At 47.8% G+C, this 16,617-nt stretch overlaps 1 protein-coding gene across 1 annotated transcript in view; it reads left to right on the forward strand.

Annotated features, from left to right (window-relative positions):
- The first annotated feature begins 6,480 nt into the window (after nt 1-6,480).
- Nucleotides 6,481-16,617, forward strand: part of Irak2 (interleukin 1 receptor associated kinase 2) — a 53,191-nt gene continuing 43,054 nt past the window's right edge. The window contains exons 1-2 of the mRNA XM_041635347.1: nt 6,481-6,618; nt 14,752-14,934. Coding sequence (XP_041491281.1) covers nt 6,525-6,618; nt 14,752-14,934 — 277 coding nt within the window. The 5' untranslated portion in view covers nt 6,481-6,524. The remainder of the gene's footprint in view (nt 6,619-14,751; nt 14,935-16,617) is intronic.

A 16,617-nucleotide genomic window follows, 5' to 3' on the forward strand; every position in this document is an offset into this window, starting at 1 on the left:
AATTTTTAATAACTAAGTTCCTGAGTTCTTCATATATTTTTGGAAGGGGTTTATGATAAGTAAAGATCTTTTCCCACTCTAGCCTTGTTATACAAAAGTTTCTCAATTCAGGAGATCTAATTTATGGTTTCTCCAAATGTTTGTGCCACTGAGGCTGTGTTTGAGATGTGGCAAAGTGTACTTCAAAAATTTTTTCTTTGTAAGGTTCTGTTGTGCTTTCCTGTCACTTTAAGGGACAAGCCACGCCCACTCCCATTACCCCTGACCTGCCCACCGCCATCTTGGGCCCTTCCTTTTCTGCTTCCTTGACGTGCGCGCTTTTTATTATAAGGAAGACCTGGGAATGTTATGGTTTTGGTCCCTTTAAGAGACAAGACACACCCATTCCCCTCCCCATCTGCTGAGGCAGGCTGATCTTCAGCTTCTGGCCTGAGCTCTCTCTCTTTTCCATCTTCCTCTCGGAGAGGCAGCTTTGCTTCTGCCTCTCTCCCCACTTCTCTCTTCCCCCCTTCTCTGTCTCTTTCTCCTCTTCTCTCTCTCTCTCTCTCTCTCTCTCTCCCTCTCTCTCTCTGTCCTCCCCTTCAACATTCCTCCTCCATAACCCCCTGAATAAACATTCAACCTCACCCTGCATGTCGTGTCTATCCATGTTTCTGTCTTCTGCCTGGGACTAGCCATTGCTCGGGGACCAGCAGCCGTCTCTGCCTGGGGCCCACTGCCTGCCGCCACATGGCCTGCCACCACCACCACCGCTTGGGCCGCCGCTCTGGGACTGGCAGCCATTTCTGCCTGGGACTGGCTGCTCCCAGGGCCCGCTGCCTGCCACCACATGGCCCGCTACCACCATTTGGGACCTACAGCATTTCTGCTGCCTACTGCCCGGGGATCTTGGAGCATTTTTAAAAAAGAACAACAGGGGGGCTGGAGAGATGGCTCAGCGGTTAAGAGCATTGCCTGCTCTTCCAAAGGTCCTGAGTTCAATTCCCAGCAACCACATGGTGGCTCACAACCATCTGTAATGAGGTCTGGTGCCCTCTTCAGGCCTGCACACAGACAGAATATTGTATACATAATAAATAAATAATAAATAAATAAATAAATAAATAAAAAGAACAGGTTCAACATAATTTTTATATGCTAAGGCCTTTGGCTCATTTAAACTTAAGTTTTGTACATGGAGATGGATATGGATCTATTTTCATTCTTCTACATGTTGGTGTCTAATGAGGCCAGCATCATTAGTTAAAAAATGCTTCCTTTTTCCATTTTCCTATCTGCAAGGCAGACTTAAAACTTAAGAGGAGGATAGCTTACAAACTTTAATTAGATATACAATAGTTAAAGCCCTAGTTATAATATTCTTATGGGAGACCTTGAGCCACTAGGTAAAATTCTTATAAAAAACAGTTTCCAATAGAGAGCTTAAAGAAAGCTGCCTAACAGGTACTCAAGCAGGTAAAATATAAATCATCAGGTAAAGTATACAATAATCAACAAATACAGTATATTAATTATAATTCAGCTATGGCAAGTGTGTATATTAAATATAAAACTTATTCTACAACAGTTTTATAAAAAATGCTGTTTATGGATAAATCTTCCCAGTTTTGCCAGTTAAGATATTAAACTCTTAATTTAAAACAGTAGAATGGCTTTTCCAATGGAAGAACTGCATATATGGCTAATAAAAAAAAAATTGTGGAGTGTAACAAGGCTCCTTGAAAGCAACTCATAAAAAGTTGCAAGCAGATCCTGACGCAAATGGATCTGGCGTGATAACACCAATCAGTGGATACCTTTTCTGGCATTATTCATGCCATGCCCCTAGCGGGAGAAAAGGTGACTCAAGTAAAAACACATTGCCTTGAGGCCTGGGCTGCCTGGGGAAAACCCCTAGCCTTAAGGCAGACAATGGCCCAGCATATACCTCCCATGGATTTCCTGCCTTTTGTGCACAGCTCCAGGTAACCCACATTATGGGCCTTCCATACAATCCGCAAGGACAAGGTATTGTGGAGAGAGCTAACAGAAGTATTAAAGAAATTCTGCAAAAACCAAAAGGGGGAATAGCTGAATCCGCTTCCCCCAGGGAAAGAATCTCCCTTGCTCTCTTCACACTTAATTTTTTAAACCTGAATGAGTCGGGTACTGCAGCAGCTGAAAAGCACGCAGCAGGCCCTATGTAACAAAAGGAATATGTGATGTGGAAAGATGTATTGGATAACAAATGGTATGGACCGGATCTTGTGGTGGCAAGATCCAGGGGAGCTGTATGTGTTTTTCCACAGGGCCAAGAGGCTCCGCTTTGGGTTCCGAGCCGGCTGACACGCATGATCAAGGAAGTTCCTAAGGATGAGGCTGAGTCTCTGGAAGAAGATCCTGCTGACGTCCCTGATGATGTGGATCCAGGGGAAGGCGGAGCACAGATGGGGAATCCTGTCAGCCTTCCCAAAGGTGATGCCTGTTTGACATGATGCCACGGTTTTCCCCAGATTTTTACCACCAATAGAAACCTTGATTTACCATTTTTAATGTATGATTCTGAAGTGGCCCCTTTAGGAGAAGCACGTAACATTACAGAGAAAGGGTCCCTGTGCTTTCAATAAGGAGTGAGTGGGCGTGGGCATGTTTTTGGCAAGCTGCCTGGGTGGCTGTGTGTTGTGCCTGTGGTTGGTCTGCCGCCTTCATGCCCAAACCAAGAGGGACAAAGTAATTATCTCCCAAGCATTGGCTGCCCTGGAGTGTGGCTCCTCCCCCCAGACATGGCTATCGGCACTAAGAGACGCTTAGGGCTTCCATCATGCACAGCCTATGCACCCCATGGGATCTGTTGATCCATTACACAGGGGAAGGTGTGCGGATGTAGGTTCCTGCGACACAGCCTTTGCACCCCCGGGGTTCCTCGAGTACCCATTGCACAGGGGAAGGTGCGTCCATGGAGAATATCTTCCATCCTCGATCGACCAACACATCATGAGGTGGGGGTCAGATTGGATGATGCTGGTCCTGCGCTCAGTGCTCACAAACAAAAAGGGGGAACTGCAGGGAGCCGGACAGAATCGCCATTACAAGATGGCGCTGACATCCTGTCCCGTTGGAAATAAACAACTCCATATATGGCGATATATGGCTATGCCTTTGGGAGCTGCGTGTCCCCTGCTTCCCGCATATGCGGTGGTTTAGAGTCCTTGGGCCTATCCCGATGCAGTCTGGTGGCAGCTGATGGTGGCAGCCAATCACAGGGCGACCCGTGTGCCTACTCCCTATATAAGCAGCTGCTTTAGTGCTCTGGGGGGGGGGGGCTCGCTTCCTGCTCTCCTTCAACCAAGAGGCACTCCATTAAAGCGTGATCTGAGAAGAATCCTCGTGTGGTGGTCGTTTTTCCTCGCTGGTCGAGAAGTTCGCTGGTCGAGAAGTTCGCTGCAGCTCCGTAAATTCTAAACCCCAACTTCAGAACACTGAGAACTTACTGAAGGTACCCAGGGCTTAGAAGAGGTGAGGGTTACAGCAGGCCTGGATCACACAGCAGCAGCCCCAGCAAGCACATCTTTAATCCCAGCACTTGGTGGGTAGAAGCAGGCAAATCTCTGAAGTCAAGGCCAGCCTGGTCTACAGAACAAGATCCAGGATGATCAGGGCTACACAGAGAAACACTGTATCGAAAAGCCAAAAATAAAGTTTTTGTTACATTTACTTATTTGTGTCTGTGTGTGAGAGAGAACATGTAGAGTCATACATATGTGTGTGAGAGAGAACATGTAGAGTCATACATGTCTGCGTGAGAGAACATGTAGAGTCATACGTGTGTGAGAGAACATGTAGAGTCATACATGTGCGTGTGAGAGAACATGTAGAGTCATACGTGTGTGAGAGAACATGTAGAATCATACATGTGCGTGTGAGAGAACATGTAGAGTCATACGTGTATGTGAGAGAACATGTAGAGTCATGCATGTGCGTGTGAGAGAACATGTAGAGTCATACATGCGTGTGTGTGAGAGAACATGTAGAGTCATACGTGTGTGTGTGAGAACATGTAGAGTCATACGTGTGTGTGAGAGAGAACATGTAGAGTCATACGTGTGTGTGAGAGAACATGTAGAGTCATGCATGTGCGTGTGAGAGAACATGTAGAGTCATACGTGTGTGTGTGAGAGAACATGTAGAGTCATACATGTGTGTGTGTGAGAGAACATGTAGTCATACAACTTTTGGGAGTTAGCACTCTCCTGCTATGTGGGTCCCAAGGATTGAAGAGAAGTCGAAGTCAAACAGTATTTTTCCTCTCTCTCTCTCTCTCTCTCTCTCTCTCTCTGTCTCTCTCTCTGTCAGTCTTTTCCCCCCTCTCTCTTTCTTTCTCTCCTCTCTCTCTCTCTCTCTCTCTCTCTCTATCTCTTTCTCTCTCTCTCTGTCTCTCTCTCTCTCTCTCTCTCTCTCTCTCTCTCTCTGTGTTCCTGGGGTTTGAGCCCAAGATCTTGGTCATGCTAGTGCTTGTTAAGTACTGACTTGGCAGATGTGCTACAGTCCTATCCTTACTTCATTTTGAGACAGGGCCTTGCTGAATTTCCCTGATGGTTTCAGATTTTTCCATCCTCCTACCTCAGCCTCCCAGGTACCTGGCACTACAGGTGAGTTCCATCATGCCAGGCCTGGGGTGCATATTTTCAGTCTCACTTCTTATTCTTCTCTTCAGCTTTAAACAGACATTGTCCAGGTTTTTGTTTCTTATTTTGAATTTTAGGTTAACATTCAAATATCAGTTTTGTTTGTTTGAATTTATATTTTTGTTTTACATGTATTGGTGTTTTGCCTGCACGTATGTCTGTGTGAGGATATTGGATCCTCTGGAACTGGAGTTAAAGATAGTTGTGAGCTGCCTTGCGGGTGCTGGAAATTGACCTCTGAGCCATCTCTCTATCCCCTTGTTTTGTTTTTCTAAACTCTGGTGAACTATTAACCCTATGATCAAGCTACACGTATACTGGTCCATAAATTTTTACGTGAATTGGGGAGTTGAACAAGCTTTGTGCCTGAGCAAGCTGTCGACCCAGGGCATCATGCTTCAAAGACTGGAGAGCATGCAGTGAGATAATCTTCCTGGAGGGCAGAGGGTAGGATCCAGCACAATGTGAGATGGGCTCTTTATTCCACAAAATCTAATAATTTAGGAAGATAAACTGAGCAATAAAATATTTGCCTAGTATGTCCAGGGTCTGGCTTTGATCCCCAGCAGGGCAGAGAAATAAGGTTCAAAACAATGAACTAAAGATTGCCATGGTGGCACATGCCTTTCATCCCATCACTGGGAAGGCAGAGCCAGGTGGATCTCTGAATTCCAGGACATCCTGATCTACAGAGTGAGTACAGGGCAATTGCTTCACAGAGAAATAAATAAAAGTAAAATTTAAAATTAACTTTAAGTTTTTATAACTTAGTTTGTGTGTACAAGTGGTTTTTGTTTGTTTGTTTTGTTTTTGTGAGACAGGGTTTCTCTGTGTAACAGTCCTGGATGTCCTAGAATCCATCTTGTGGACCAAGCTGGCCTCAAACACACTGAGATCTGCCTGCCTCTGCCTCCTGAGTGCTGGGATTAAAGGTGTGCATCACCACTGCCCAGCTATGTACAAATGTTCTGACTGCAGACACGTGTGAGCACCATGAAGAGGGAATCAGATCCCTTGGGAATGGAGCTAGGCATGAGTGTGAGCTGCCGTGTAGGTGCTAAGAACTGCTGCAGTCAGGGGCCACTTCCTCAGCCCCACCTCCCCATTATGAACTGTTTTTGTTGATATGAAAACTATTCGTTATTGCTTTTTATCTTTTTTGGGTTATTTTGTTTGTTTTATTTTTTGGTCCTTTTGAGGCAGGTTTCTCTGTGTAAACTCCCTGGCTCTGGAACTTGCTTTGTAAACCAGGTTGGATTTGGACTTGTGAATGCTGGAATTAAAGGCAGGCACCACCTCTGCCCGGCTTTCTTTTCAATTACAGAAAAATATTTTTGAGACATGGTCTCACTTTGTAGACCAGATTGGCCCGCCCTGGAACTCAATGTGTGTCACCAGACTGGCTTTGAACTAGCCTCAGTCGCCCGAGAATGGGACCAGTGTGTGACACCATGTCCTATGCACTTCTAAATTGTTTAGCAAATTGAGTAATTCATTCCTTCGCCCAACACTGAAACCAAAATCTCTGGATTTTCTTGGCTTAAACCTCATCAACACCTGCTAAATTGAATGCATTCCAGGTGGTCATGGAGGTAAAGTTGGCCAGCCTTGTATTCTGGGAGACTCCCCTTACGGCCTAGGGATCGGATAGCATGTGTTTCAGAATGAAACCACTAAGGGGCGCCAGCTCGCCCGCTCTCGGCCATGGGTTGGATGGCGCGTACTGCCGCACTTGGTCACTTGGGGGCGCTCGCTCGCCTGCCCAGAGCGCCCGCGGACAGCGCCGCCCCTCACTAGGGAAGCCGTGGCCCTTCACTACCGGCTCAGTCGCCGCCGGCTCGGTCGCCTCGCAGTCACGCCATGACTTGTTACATCTACCAGCTGCCGTCCCGGGTGCTGGACGACCTGTGCCGCAATATCGACACGCTGAGCGAATGGGATTGGATGCAGTTCGGTGAGTGAGAGACCGCCTGCTTTCGACCAGATCCGCGCCCGAGGCCGGGGGATACCTGTTTAGAACGCTGCTGCCTTGTTTTAGTTTCCAGACCTACCTAAAACTGCTTATGAACTTGCCCAAAGCGTAGGCTGGCTAAGTGAAAGGGTGTATGGGATTCGAATCCAGGCTTCTGGGTGACTCCCACCGTAGCTGCGTGGCGTGTTTTTGCCCGTGTGTTTATTGATCGTGGAGCTGTAGCCTCTCGGAATAGGTTGCCTGATCAATTGCGCGGCTGCCCAGGCTGCGTTCAGTCTCATCAGTTTGCAGCTTGTTACGGTATCTGGGGCCACTCTCTTAACTCCCCTGAAACTTGTCTTAATCTGTAAACTGTAGGTGACAATTATAGCCTCGTTATGCGGTTGTGAGAAATAAACTGGTGTCAGGACAGGCTCCTTCCTACCTGAGTGCTGCCATTCTGTGGCTCATTTTCCACTCTTTGTTAACCGTTTTGAGACGGTCACACTGTGTGTAGCCTTGGCTGCCCTAGAACTTGCTGTGTAGACCAGGCTGGCCTGGAACTCACAGAGATCCACCTGCCCCCGTCTTCCCAATGCTGGGATTAAAGGTGTGCACTCCCGTGTCTGTTTGTCTGTCTGTCTATCTATCCATCTAATGAGGGAACTGATCCTAGGGACTTGTTCCTGTTAGGCTAGCAAGATACCAATGAACCATATCCAAGGCAATTGTTTTTGTCTTTTTTGAGACAGGATCGTTTCCTTATGTAGCCCAGGGTGTCTTAGAGCTTGTCACCCTCCCTCTTTTCTCAGCCTCCTGAGTGTGGGATTACAGATTTTTGACATTTGTGCCTTGGTGTTTTTTTTCTCTTCTGTCTTTCTTCTTTTGGATAGGGACTTATGTAGTCCACAATGGCCTGGAGCTTGCTATGAGCCTAGGCTGCCTTTGAACTTCTGATTCTCCCACTTCCATTTTGGAATGCTGGGATTACAGGTTTGGTTTATGTGTCACTGGACCAACTAAGCAACAGCCCCGTCCCCATTCTTGTAGGTTGGTCAAAAGGACATAGTCAACAGTTGGCATTCTTAAATTTATGGTTTAAGTCAGCATAACTTGCCACTTAATTTCTTAAATGAGGTTATATATATATATATATATATATGTCATTGTTATGTTATTATTTGCTTTTTAAATTTATTTTTATTTTAGATATGGTCTCACGTAGACCAGGCTAGCCTAAACTCAGTACATAGCTAAGAATGACCTTGAACTTCTGGTCTTCCTACTGACTCCGCTCAAGTGCTGGGATATAGGAATGTGTCACCATGCCTGACTTCAGTATTATACATGTTTTACATTACCAGAGTCTGGCAAGATTGTTCAGTGAGTAAAGGCTCTCAATATCGAGCCTCTGGACCTGAGTTCAATCCCTGGAACCCATGTAAAGATGGAAGGAGAGAACCAACCCCACAAAGTTGTCCTGTGACCTCCACACATGAGTCATGGCTTGTGCACCCACACAAATCATGCATCAGTACACAACAAGTTGTTTTACACGTTCGAAGGGTGGTTTTCGTGCCCATTGGTGACACCCAGGAGTGACAGCATGCTTCCTTCGACATTTACTGTTGAATCAAAATTTTGTGAACCCTAACATTTTTTAAAGAACTGTTTTACATTTTGTCAGGTGTGGTATGGTACACACCTATAATGCCACAGTGGAGACGCAGAGGCAGGAGGATCAGGAGTTCAAGGTGCAGGTACCCAGGGAATCAGAAGATAGCTGGGCAAAGTGAGACCTTATCTCAAAACAGAAGACAAACAACAGAACAAAACGATCACTCCCCAGTTTTTACATTATAAAGTACAGCACTAATTAAGAAGAGTATATAATATATAGGTGTGCTTGACACAATAAAGGGAATCTGTGTGTGTTGTCCCTCGAGTTTGAACATATGTATGTTAGGGTTAAGGTGTACCTCAGTGCTAGAACTCTCAACTAGAATTTTGGACGCCTTAGGATCTGTCCCTAGCCTGGCAAATGAAAAAGAAAATAAGAAAAAAAATCATAAGTATTTTAAGGTAAAGGTCCTTAACTTTGGGATTTTTTTCCCCATAAGTAACAGTTGCCAGTGTCTAGAGACATGTCTAGTTGTCACACCTTGGTACATGCAGTGGTGAACATCAGGGCTACTGTAAAACACCCAACAGGGCAGACCCTCAGCACAGAGCAGAGCTACTCCCAAGAGTCAGCAATGATGGGTTTCAGGGACCCTTTCACCCAGGAAGAAAGGAAGTTGATGTGCAAAGAAAAGAGAGAGAGGAAGAGGGGAGGGGGAGGGAGGGAGAAAAGAGAGAGAGTGAATACTGTAGGAATTGAGAGCAGAAAGATGAGCCCAGAGGCTGGAGAGATGGCTCAGTGGTTAAGAGCACTGGCTGCTCTTCCAAAGGTCCTGAGTTCAATTCCCAGCAACCACATGGTGGCTCACAACCATCTGTAATGAGATCTGGTGTCCTTTTCTGGCCTGCAGGCATGCATGTAAGCAGAATACTGTATACACAATTAAAAAAAGAGAGAGAGATGAGCCCAGTTCTCCTCAGGGATGAACATTCTTAGCCTCAGAGAGCCCTTTGTAAGAGCTGGTGCTTCTCACGTTTGCTAGCCTCTTGACCTTGCAGCCCGTAGTGCTCAGGATTGTGCCTTCTGCTCTTTTCCCAAGGGCATTTAAGTGTAGCATTCAACCATCCTGCCATTTCTGTCCACTGGTTATACATGACAGACAGCCTACCTTTTTAAAGAATTATTTTTATTTCATGTGCATTATGTATGAACTGAACCTGGATCCTCTGGAAGAGGAGCCAGTGCTCTTAACTGCTGGGCCATCTCCCTAGTGCCCCCCCCCCCCCGCCCCAAGCCTGCTTTTTTTTTTCTTAAAATACATCATAGGCCTTCACTTTGTTGGAGACCCCCTCCCAATGATCTGTTGTGTAGCTGACACTGGCCTCAAACTGGTGATCCTCCCGCCCCCAGCACCACACCTGGCAAGGTAGTCTTTGGATTTCCTCTTGAGTGTACATTTTCATTCTGCATCACTGCTGGAGAACTAGGAGGCTGGTGTTGGTAACACCTGGGATGAAGGACTCTTCTCGTGTGACCTCAGCCCTAGTCTCAGGGTCCTGTGAGGATGTGTGTTGCCACCTGATTGTCCAGGGGACTCTGTGTCCCAACACTTGGATGCCCTATGCTGACTTGGAATATTTCCTGGACAGTGACCAACTGTGTGTGTGCATGTGTGTGTGTGTTGGGGGAGAGGGATGGTCTTTAATTTTTTTTTTCATTTCAGCCCAGACTTGAACTGCTCAGAGCAGGATACCTTCTGTTCTTAGAACATTAGTGTAAGAGGCACACTTATGGCTTATGACTTTTTGAAGAAAGCTTTATTTTTTTTTTTTTTTGGTTTTTCGAGACAGGGTTTCTCTGTGGTTTTTGGAGCCTGTCCTGGAACTAGCTCTTGTAGACCAGGCTGGTCTCGAACTCACAGAGATCCGCCTGCCTCTGCCTCCCGAGTGCTGGGATTAAAGGCGTGCGCCACCACCGCCCGGCCTTTGAAGAAAGCTTTATTAAGATATAATTTATGGGCTGGCAGGGGTGGCACACAATTTTAATCCCAACACTTGGAAGGCAGAAACATGTAGATCTCAGTGAGTTCAAGGCCAACCTGGTCAACAGATCGAGTTCTAGGTTACACAGAGAAACCCTGTCTCAAAAAAAAAAAAAAAACCCAAAAAATAAAAAATAAAATAAAAAGATATAATCCACGAGTCTGGTGTAGCTCGGTAGTAAAGTGTGTGCTTACCTTGCCAAGGCCCTGGGTTCAACTACTGGAATAAAATAACAGAGGAGGAGGAGGGAGGGAGGAGGGGAAGGAAGAGGAAAAGGAGGAGGGAGAAGGGGGGTATTGTGGTGGCACAGACGCGTGGTCTGTGTTTTGGAAGCCGCTATTGGAGGACTAGGAGTTCAAGGTCAGTCTCCTCTGCGTAGTGAATTCCAGACCAGCCTGGGTTACTTGAGGGCCTGTCTCAAGCAGACAAGCAAGTGATCAAACAAAGAAAAATTCAAGCAAGAAACCCATAATCAACGATCATATGATGTGCATATTTAAATCAACGATCTTATGATGAACGTATTTCAATAAGCAATCATATAATGCACATATTTGAAGAGCATCTCAGTAGCACTTCGCACATTCATAGAGTTGTGATTTTATTCTTATTATTCCTAAGTGGAACCCTGTTCTCCTTAAATACCGCTCCTCCCTCAGCCGCCCTGGCTCCCTCAGCCGCCCTGGCTCCCTCAGCCGCTCTGGCTCCCTCAGCCGCCCTGGCTCCCTCAGCCGCCCTGGCTCCCTCAGCTGCCCTGGCTCCCTCAGCTCTAGGTATTTCCCCTTGGTTCTCCTGAACGCACGCTTGCGCTCACCCTTGTTCCTGCTTTGGCTAGTCCATCTCTCTCGTGTGAGTAGGGGCTGATCCTGCCTCTTTCACTGTGTCTCTGGAGTCAAGGACAGTGCTGGGCAAGTGGGCAGGTAGGTATTCAGCATCCACCCCAGAGAATGATGCCCTGAGCCCAAGGTTGGTCCTCCCCTGAGAGTCAGGGTCGCCGGCCCTGGAGCTGGCTATGCAGCTGCCATCTGGTCTCAGGACTCTGGTTTTCCATGTTGCAAAGGAGGAAGAACTTGAATGACTGTTCCTCTTAAGTCTTGGCAGCTGAGTTATTCTAGAAAAAGATGAGCTTGAACTGTGGTCCTCGGAGGGAGGGTGTGGGATGTGGGATGCAGGAAGATTTAAAGTGACTTAGAAAACCCACGGCCACAAATACGCACACTCGAAAGTTGTAGTATCTGTCTGAACCTGTGTAGATCGGGTTCTTACGGTGTCATCTAACTGGGAGTGTGCGGAGGGACCCCTGCAGGAGCCGCCTTGCTGGACCACTCTCCTTGCTCACTAGTGCATAGCAGCATTTGTGCACTGCATAGCTGTGTGACTGCAGGCAAGTGACTATACTCTGAGCCTTTCATCTGTAAGACACTGAGGAAACACAGTGGAGTTTGACTAGTCAAGAAAGGGGCGTTTGACCTTGAGGCTGGGTCATTTTAGGAGGCTGGGCTGCCCTTGCTCTCGAAGATTGCCAGAATGTAGCCAATTCTTTCTTGGGTCTCCAGGTAGGAAGATGAGGAGGATTTTGATTTTTCCTCTCTTCCATAGTGATCAAATTAATAACAGCCATAGCCTAGCGGGGCTGTTGGCAGTGACTGAGTCCCCCTGCTTGCCTCTTGGCCTGTCCTGCTCCTGGGTGTAGTATTAATAGATCACTATCATAAGAGACATCAGTTTCACAGAATTACCCTCTCCCTTTCAGGAGGCACCCTGGGGTTCACTTCCTGTTTCTCCTGGAAGGAAATTGAAATTCACGGAGAGTCAAGGCTTCTCCGGCCGAAACTCCTTTCACCAGCATCCTTACTGGGCTGGCTTTGACGTGACATCACTCCTTCCTCTTTGTCCCCTAAGAACATTGGGAAGGGGACTCTGGGCTGTTACATCACTTCCCGCTGGCTGGGAATCTGGTTTGGAGTTTCCAGTGACTAAAACTGCAACTCTGGAACTTTCTGTTCCTGCAGGGCGCTTCTCCTGCAGGCTTCTCTGTGGGAGAGTGGCACGGCCCTTCTTCATTTCTCTAGAGAGGGAGACTGACAGCGTAAGGGCCCCTGTGCTTTTCCTGGCTCTGATGTCTTTCTTCCGAGGTCCTACCTCTGGAGTTCTGAGCTTGACCTCCCGCCTCCCTGTGCCCTGTTCAGCACCCCTCCGAGCTCATGTTCTAAACAGAAAAGCTCTCTGGAGTTTTGGTTTCGCCTGCCATCTCTGGAGCCCACCCAGGTCTCCAGAAGAGTGTTTAATGACATTTTTCTTTGGGGGTGCCAGGGCTGAACCCAGAGCCTCATGCATGGGAGGCAAGCGCTGTATCAACCAAGTACACCACACTCACCCCAAAACTTGACTTTGTGTTCACATAAATCCCTGCTGTGATTTTTTAACTCTTTGAACCAAGGGTTGATTTTGTTGTTGGTTTGTTAGTTTGCTTATCTTTCCAAGACAGGGTTTCTCTGTGTAGCCCTGACTGTCCTGAAACTTGCTTGTAATCCAGGCTGGCCTCGAACTCAAAAAGATCCACCTGCCTCTGCCTCCTGAGTGCTGGGATTAAAGGCTTGCACCACTGCTACCTGACTAAGGTTTGCTTTTTTTTAATTCCTCATTTTTGTTCTGTTTTGTTTTGTAGTACCAGGGATGGAGCCTGGGGTCACTGCACATGCTAGCAAGTGTTCTTCCATCATGCTATATCATGGTACCTCCCCAGGCTAGACCATTCTCAAATTTTGTTTTTCTTTGTTTGTTTTAAATGCTTCCCTTATGTCAATAAACTCAGTGGCAGGACTGGTGTAGTGGCTCATGCCTTTAATGCTAGCACTTGGGACGCAGAGGAAGGCAGATCTGTGAGTTCAAGGTCAGCCTGACCCGCACAGTGAGATCCTCTCTTTAAAACTGTCAGCGGGGCCGGGCGGTGGTGACGCACGCCTTTAATCCCAGTACTCGGGAGGCGGAGGCAGGCGGATCTCTGTGAGTTCGAGGCCAGCCTGGTCTACAAGAGCTAGTTCCAGGACAGGAACTAAAAGCTACGGAGAAACCCTGTCTCGAAAAATCCAAAAAAAACAAAACAAAACAAAACAAAAAAAACTGTCAGTGGGATGCCTTTTAAGGTCTGGGAGTATGGCTCAGTGGTTTGACATGCATGCTGCCCTTGTTTTGAACCCCAGTTCTGCAAAATACAAAAACCCATCCAACCAACCAAACAAACTCTTTATAAGCTGGAGAGAAAAACTCAGAGTGAAGTCACGTGAGATGAAGCTCTGGGCTCAGTATCCAGCACCATGACAATAAAAACAATAATAGCAAAAATAAAATTAATATTTAAAAAAAATGAAGACAGGTTCTCACTATGTCGTCCTAGCTGGCCTGGAACTCACTCTGTAGACCAGGCTGGCCGCAAACTCACAGAAGTCCTGCATCTGCCTCCAGAGTGCTAGGATTAAAGGCGTGCACCATCAAGTTTAGTAAACAGTAGTAAAGCTGAAAAGTAGCCATTTATGATGAGCATAGGTCCACTGGGAGGAGGCTTGAACTACCGCATTAACAAGTAAGGTCAGGGCCTTACCTCGTCTGTCCAAATCCGTCTGAAGCCAGCACCCTGTGAAGGATGAGAGAGAGCAGCCTAGTGGACTTGACCAGGGAGGCTGGGATTTTCCATGGGAACCCCCATCTATTTTATACCAAACAAATCCAAAGGGAAGCCAGGTGTGCTGCTTCATGCCACTAGTGCCAGCTAATGGGAGACAGGGGCAGGAGGATTGCTGCACTGTAGGCTAGTCTACCCCGCACAGCCGAACCTTGTTTCAAAAAATAAAAGAGGGAATGCATAATTTTGTATTATTGCCAACACAGCTCCTTACAGTTCTGCCCAGTGCGTCACGGTTAGCAGAGTGCCGACCCCACAGGCTGCGTTGATCCCTGTGACAGTTCCATGAGGACGGTGACCATGGGTTCATCGTTCATTCATCAATCACAGACCTATTAATTTTTCCCACCGGGGTGAGACTTACTGTGCCAGGTGCTCAGGGAATGGCATTGGAGGACATTTTTTGGGGTCCTCCAAGAGTGGGGTACCCTGAGGCTGAGGGCCTCCCTACCTCGCGGCCGTCCACTCATCTGCATCCGAGCCTGCTGCCCTGAGGCGGGCAGTCTCTCCGTTTGGGGCTGTGGCAGGGGTGGAGAGAGATGAAACTCCCTGCCTGCAGGGGCTTCTGTTTTAGATGGGGCGGGCACAGTTCTGCTCCCCGTTGAGGCTCTTGTTGGGGAAGAGATCATCCCGAGCCAAGAAACTGCTGGTACCCAAGGTTCCCGGGGTTCCGGGCTCCTGTCCTGTGATCTTCCTTCTGTTGAGACCCGGGAGGAGCAGTGGGGCAGGAAGGGCCTCTCCCTCGGAGGTGGCATCTCCAGCGCTAAGCAGAATCCTCTCTTGCCTTCCAGCCTCCTATGTCATCACAGACCTGACACAGCTGCGGAAGATCAAATCCATGGAGAGGGTGCAGGGTGTGAGCATCACTCGGGAGCTGCTGTGGTGGTGGGCCATGCGACAGGCCACGGTCCAGCAGCTGGTGGACCTCTTGTGTCACCTGGAACTCTACCGAGCTGCCCAGATTGTCCTGAGCTGTGAGTAGCCATCCGTCCCTGAGAGGGTCTCAGCAAGGGCTGTGTGTCTGTCTGAAGACCCGGTCCATCTTTTGTCAGTGCAGGGGCTGGAACCAACTTGGACGAGATGAACTCTCTGACCCTGAGCTGCAGCCTAGCCCTAGACCCTTCTTTATCCCAGACTGAAATTCAACACCAAATCATTTATTGATCAGATATTATCTGCAGGGCCTGCTATGTACTCTTCTTGGCACTGGGATTATCAGGAGAAATGCTGACTAGCTAGAGACCTAAAACCTTTTGTTTTTGTAATTAAAAAATATTGGAGTGGGCAGTGGTAGCGCGTGCCTTTAATCCCACCCAGCACTCAAGAGACAGAGGCAGGTTGATCTCTGAGTTCGAAGCCAGCCTGGTCTACAGAGTTTCAAGACAGCCAGAGCAACAAGAAAAACCCTGTCTTGAAAAAAACAAAACCAACCGACCAACCAACAACAGCCAACAGAGGCCAGGGAGATGACTGGGTGGGTAAGGACATATGTTGCCAAGCCTTATAACCTGAGTTTGCTCTCTGGGACCCACATGGTAAACGGAGAGACTCCCAAAGGTTGGCATCTGACCTTCCCACACATGCCGCGGCAACTGCGCCTCTCCCCACAAAAGTACACAAATAAACACATTTTAAAAATTTAAATCCTGAGCCAGGCGGTGGTGGCGCACGCCTTTAATCCCAGCACTTGGGAGGCAGAGGCAGGCGGATCTCTGTGAGTTCGAGGCCAGCCTGGTCTACAAAAGCTAGTTCCAGGACAGGCTCCAAAGCTACAGAGAAACCCTGTCTCGAAAAACTAAAAAAAAAAAAAAAATTTAAATCCTGGGGAGCCAGGTAGGCGGCAGTAGCAGGAAAGGAGAATAAAGAGATCAAGGGAAAGTGATGGGGTGGGGACGCTTCCTAGGACTGTGGTCAGGGATGGCCAGTCCAAAGAGAGAGCACCATCTCTGTGAGTTCGAGACCAGCCTGGTCTACAGAGCTAGTTCCAGGACAGGCTCCAAAGCCACAGAGAAACCCTGTCTCGAAAAATCAAAAAACAAACAAACAAACCAAAGAGAGAGCACCACGAAAGAGGAAAGAAATAACAGGGGTCGGAGAGCCCAGGGAGGAGCCTGCAGGGAAAGGTGGGGTTTGGGGTGTAGCTGAAGGGTAGGGCGCTTGGCTGAGGTGCAAGGCCCTGAGCTCCAACCCCAGCACTACATAAAAGAAAAGAGATGGAGCCTCTGAGGCCTGGGAAGTCCCGACAGGGCTTTGAAGTTGACCTGTGTGGGCATGGGAATGGCTGCTTCCTGTGCCAGAGACCCTGATGCAGTGCTTGCCTGGATGACCGGAAGTCTTCTTCAGAGAAGGATCGGGGTTAGAGCACCCCAGTCTCAGAGCTGCAGCCCACATGGGCTTCAAGGGTCACCCTGGGACTGTGCCCACTCTTCAGCTGCTAGGAAACTCCCTGGGATTTAATGTATGTGGGTTTTCACACATGATGACTTTCCCTTTGGGGCTTAAATAGGAGGTGCCTATTCCAGCAGGAGAGACTCCAGCCAGGCTTGCTTTTGCAGTCCCAGAAATTGTCCCATAAACCAAGGCCCTGCCTGCTGGCCATGGCTTCCCCCAGGCTCTCTCTCTGTCCTATTTGTAATTCTCTATCCTGTCTCTTTCCA

Source organism: Microtus oregoni, unplaced genomic scaffold (assembly GCF_018167655.1).
Source record: "Microtus oregoni isolate MIOR12 unplaced genomic scaffold, Mior012 000002F_ref0000024, whole genome shotgun sequence".
NCBI lineage: Eukaryota > Metazoa > Chordata > Mammalia > Rodentia > Cricetidae > Microtus > Microtus oregoni.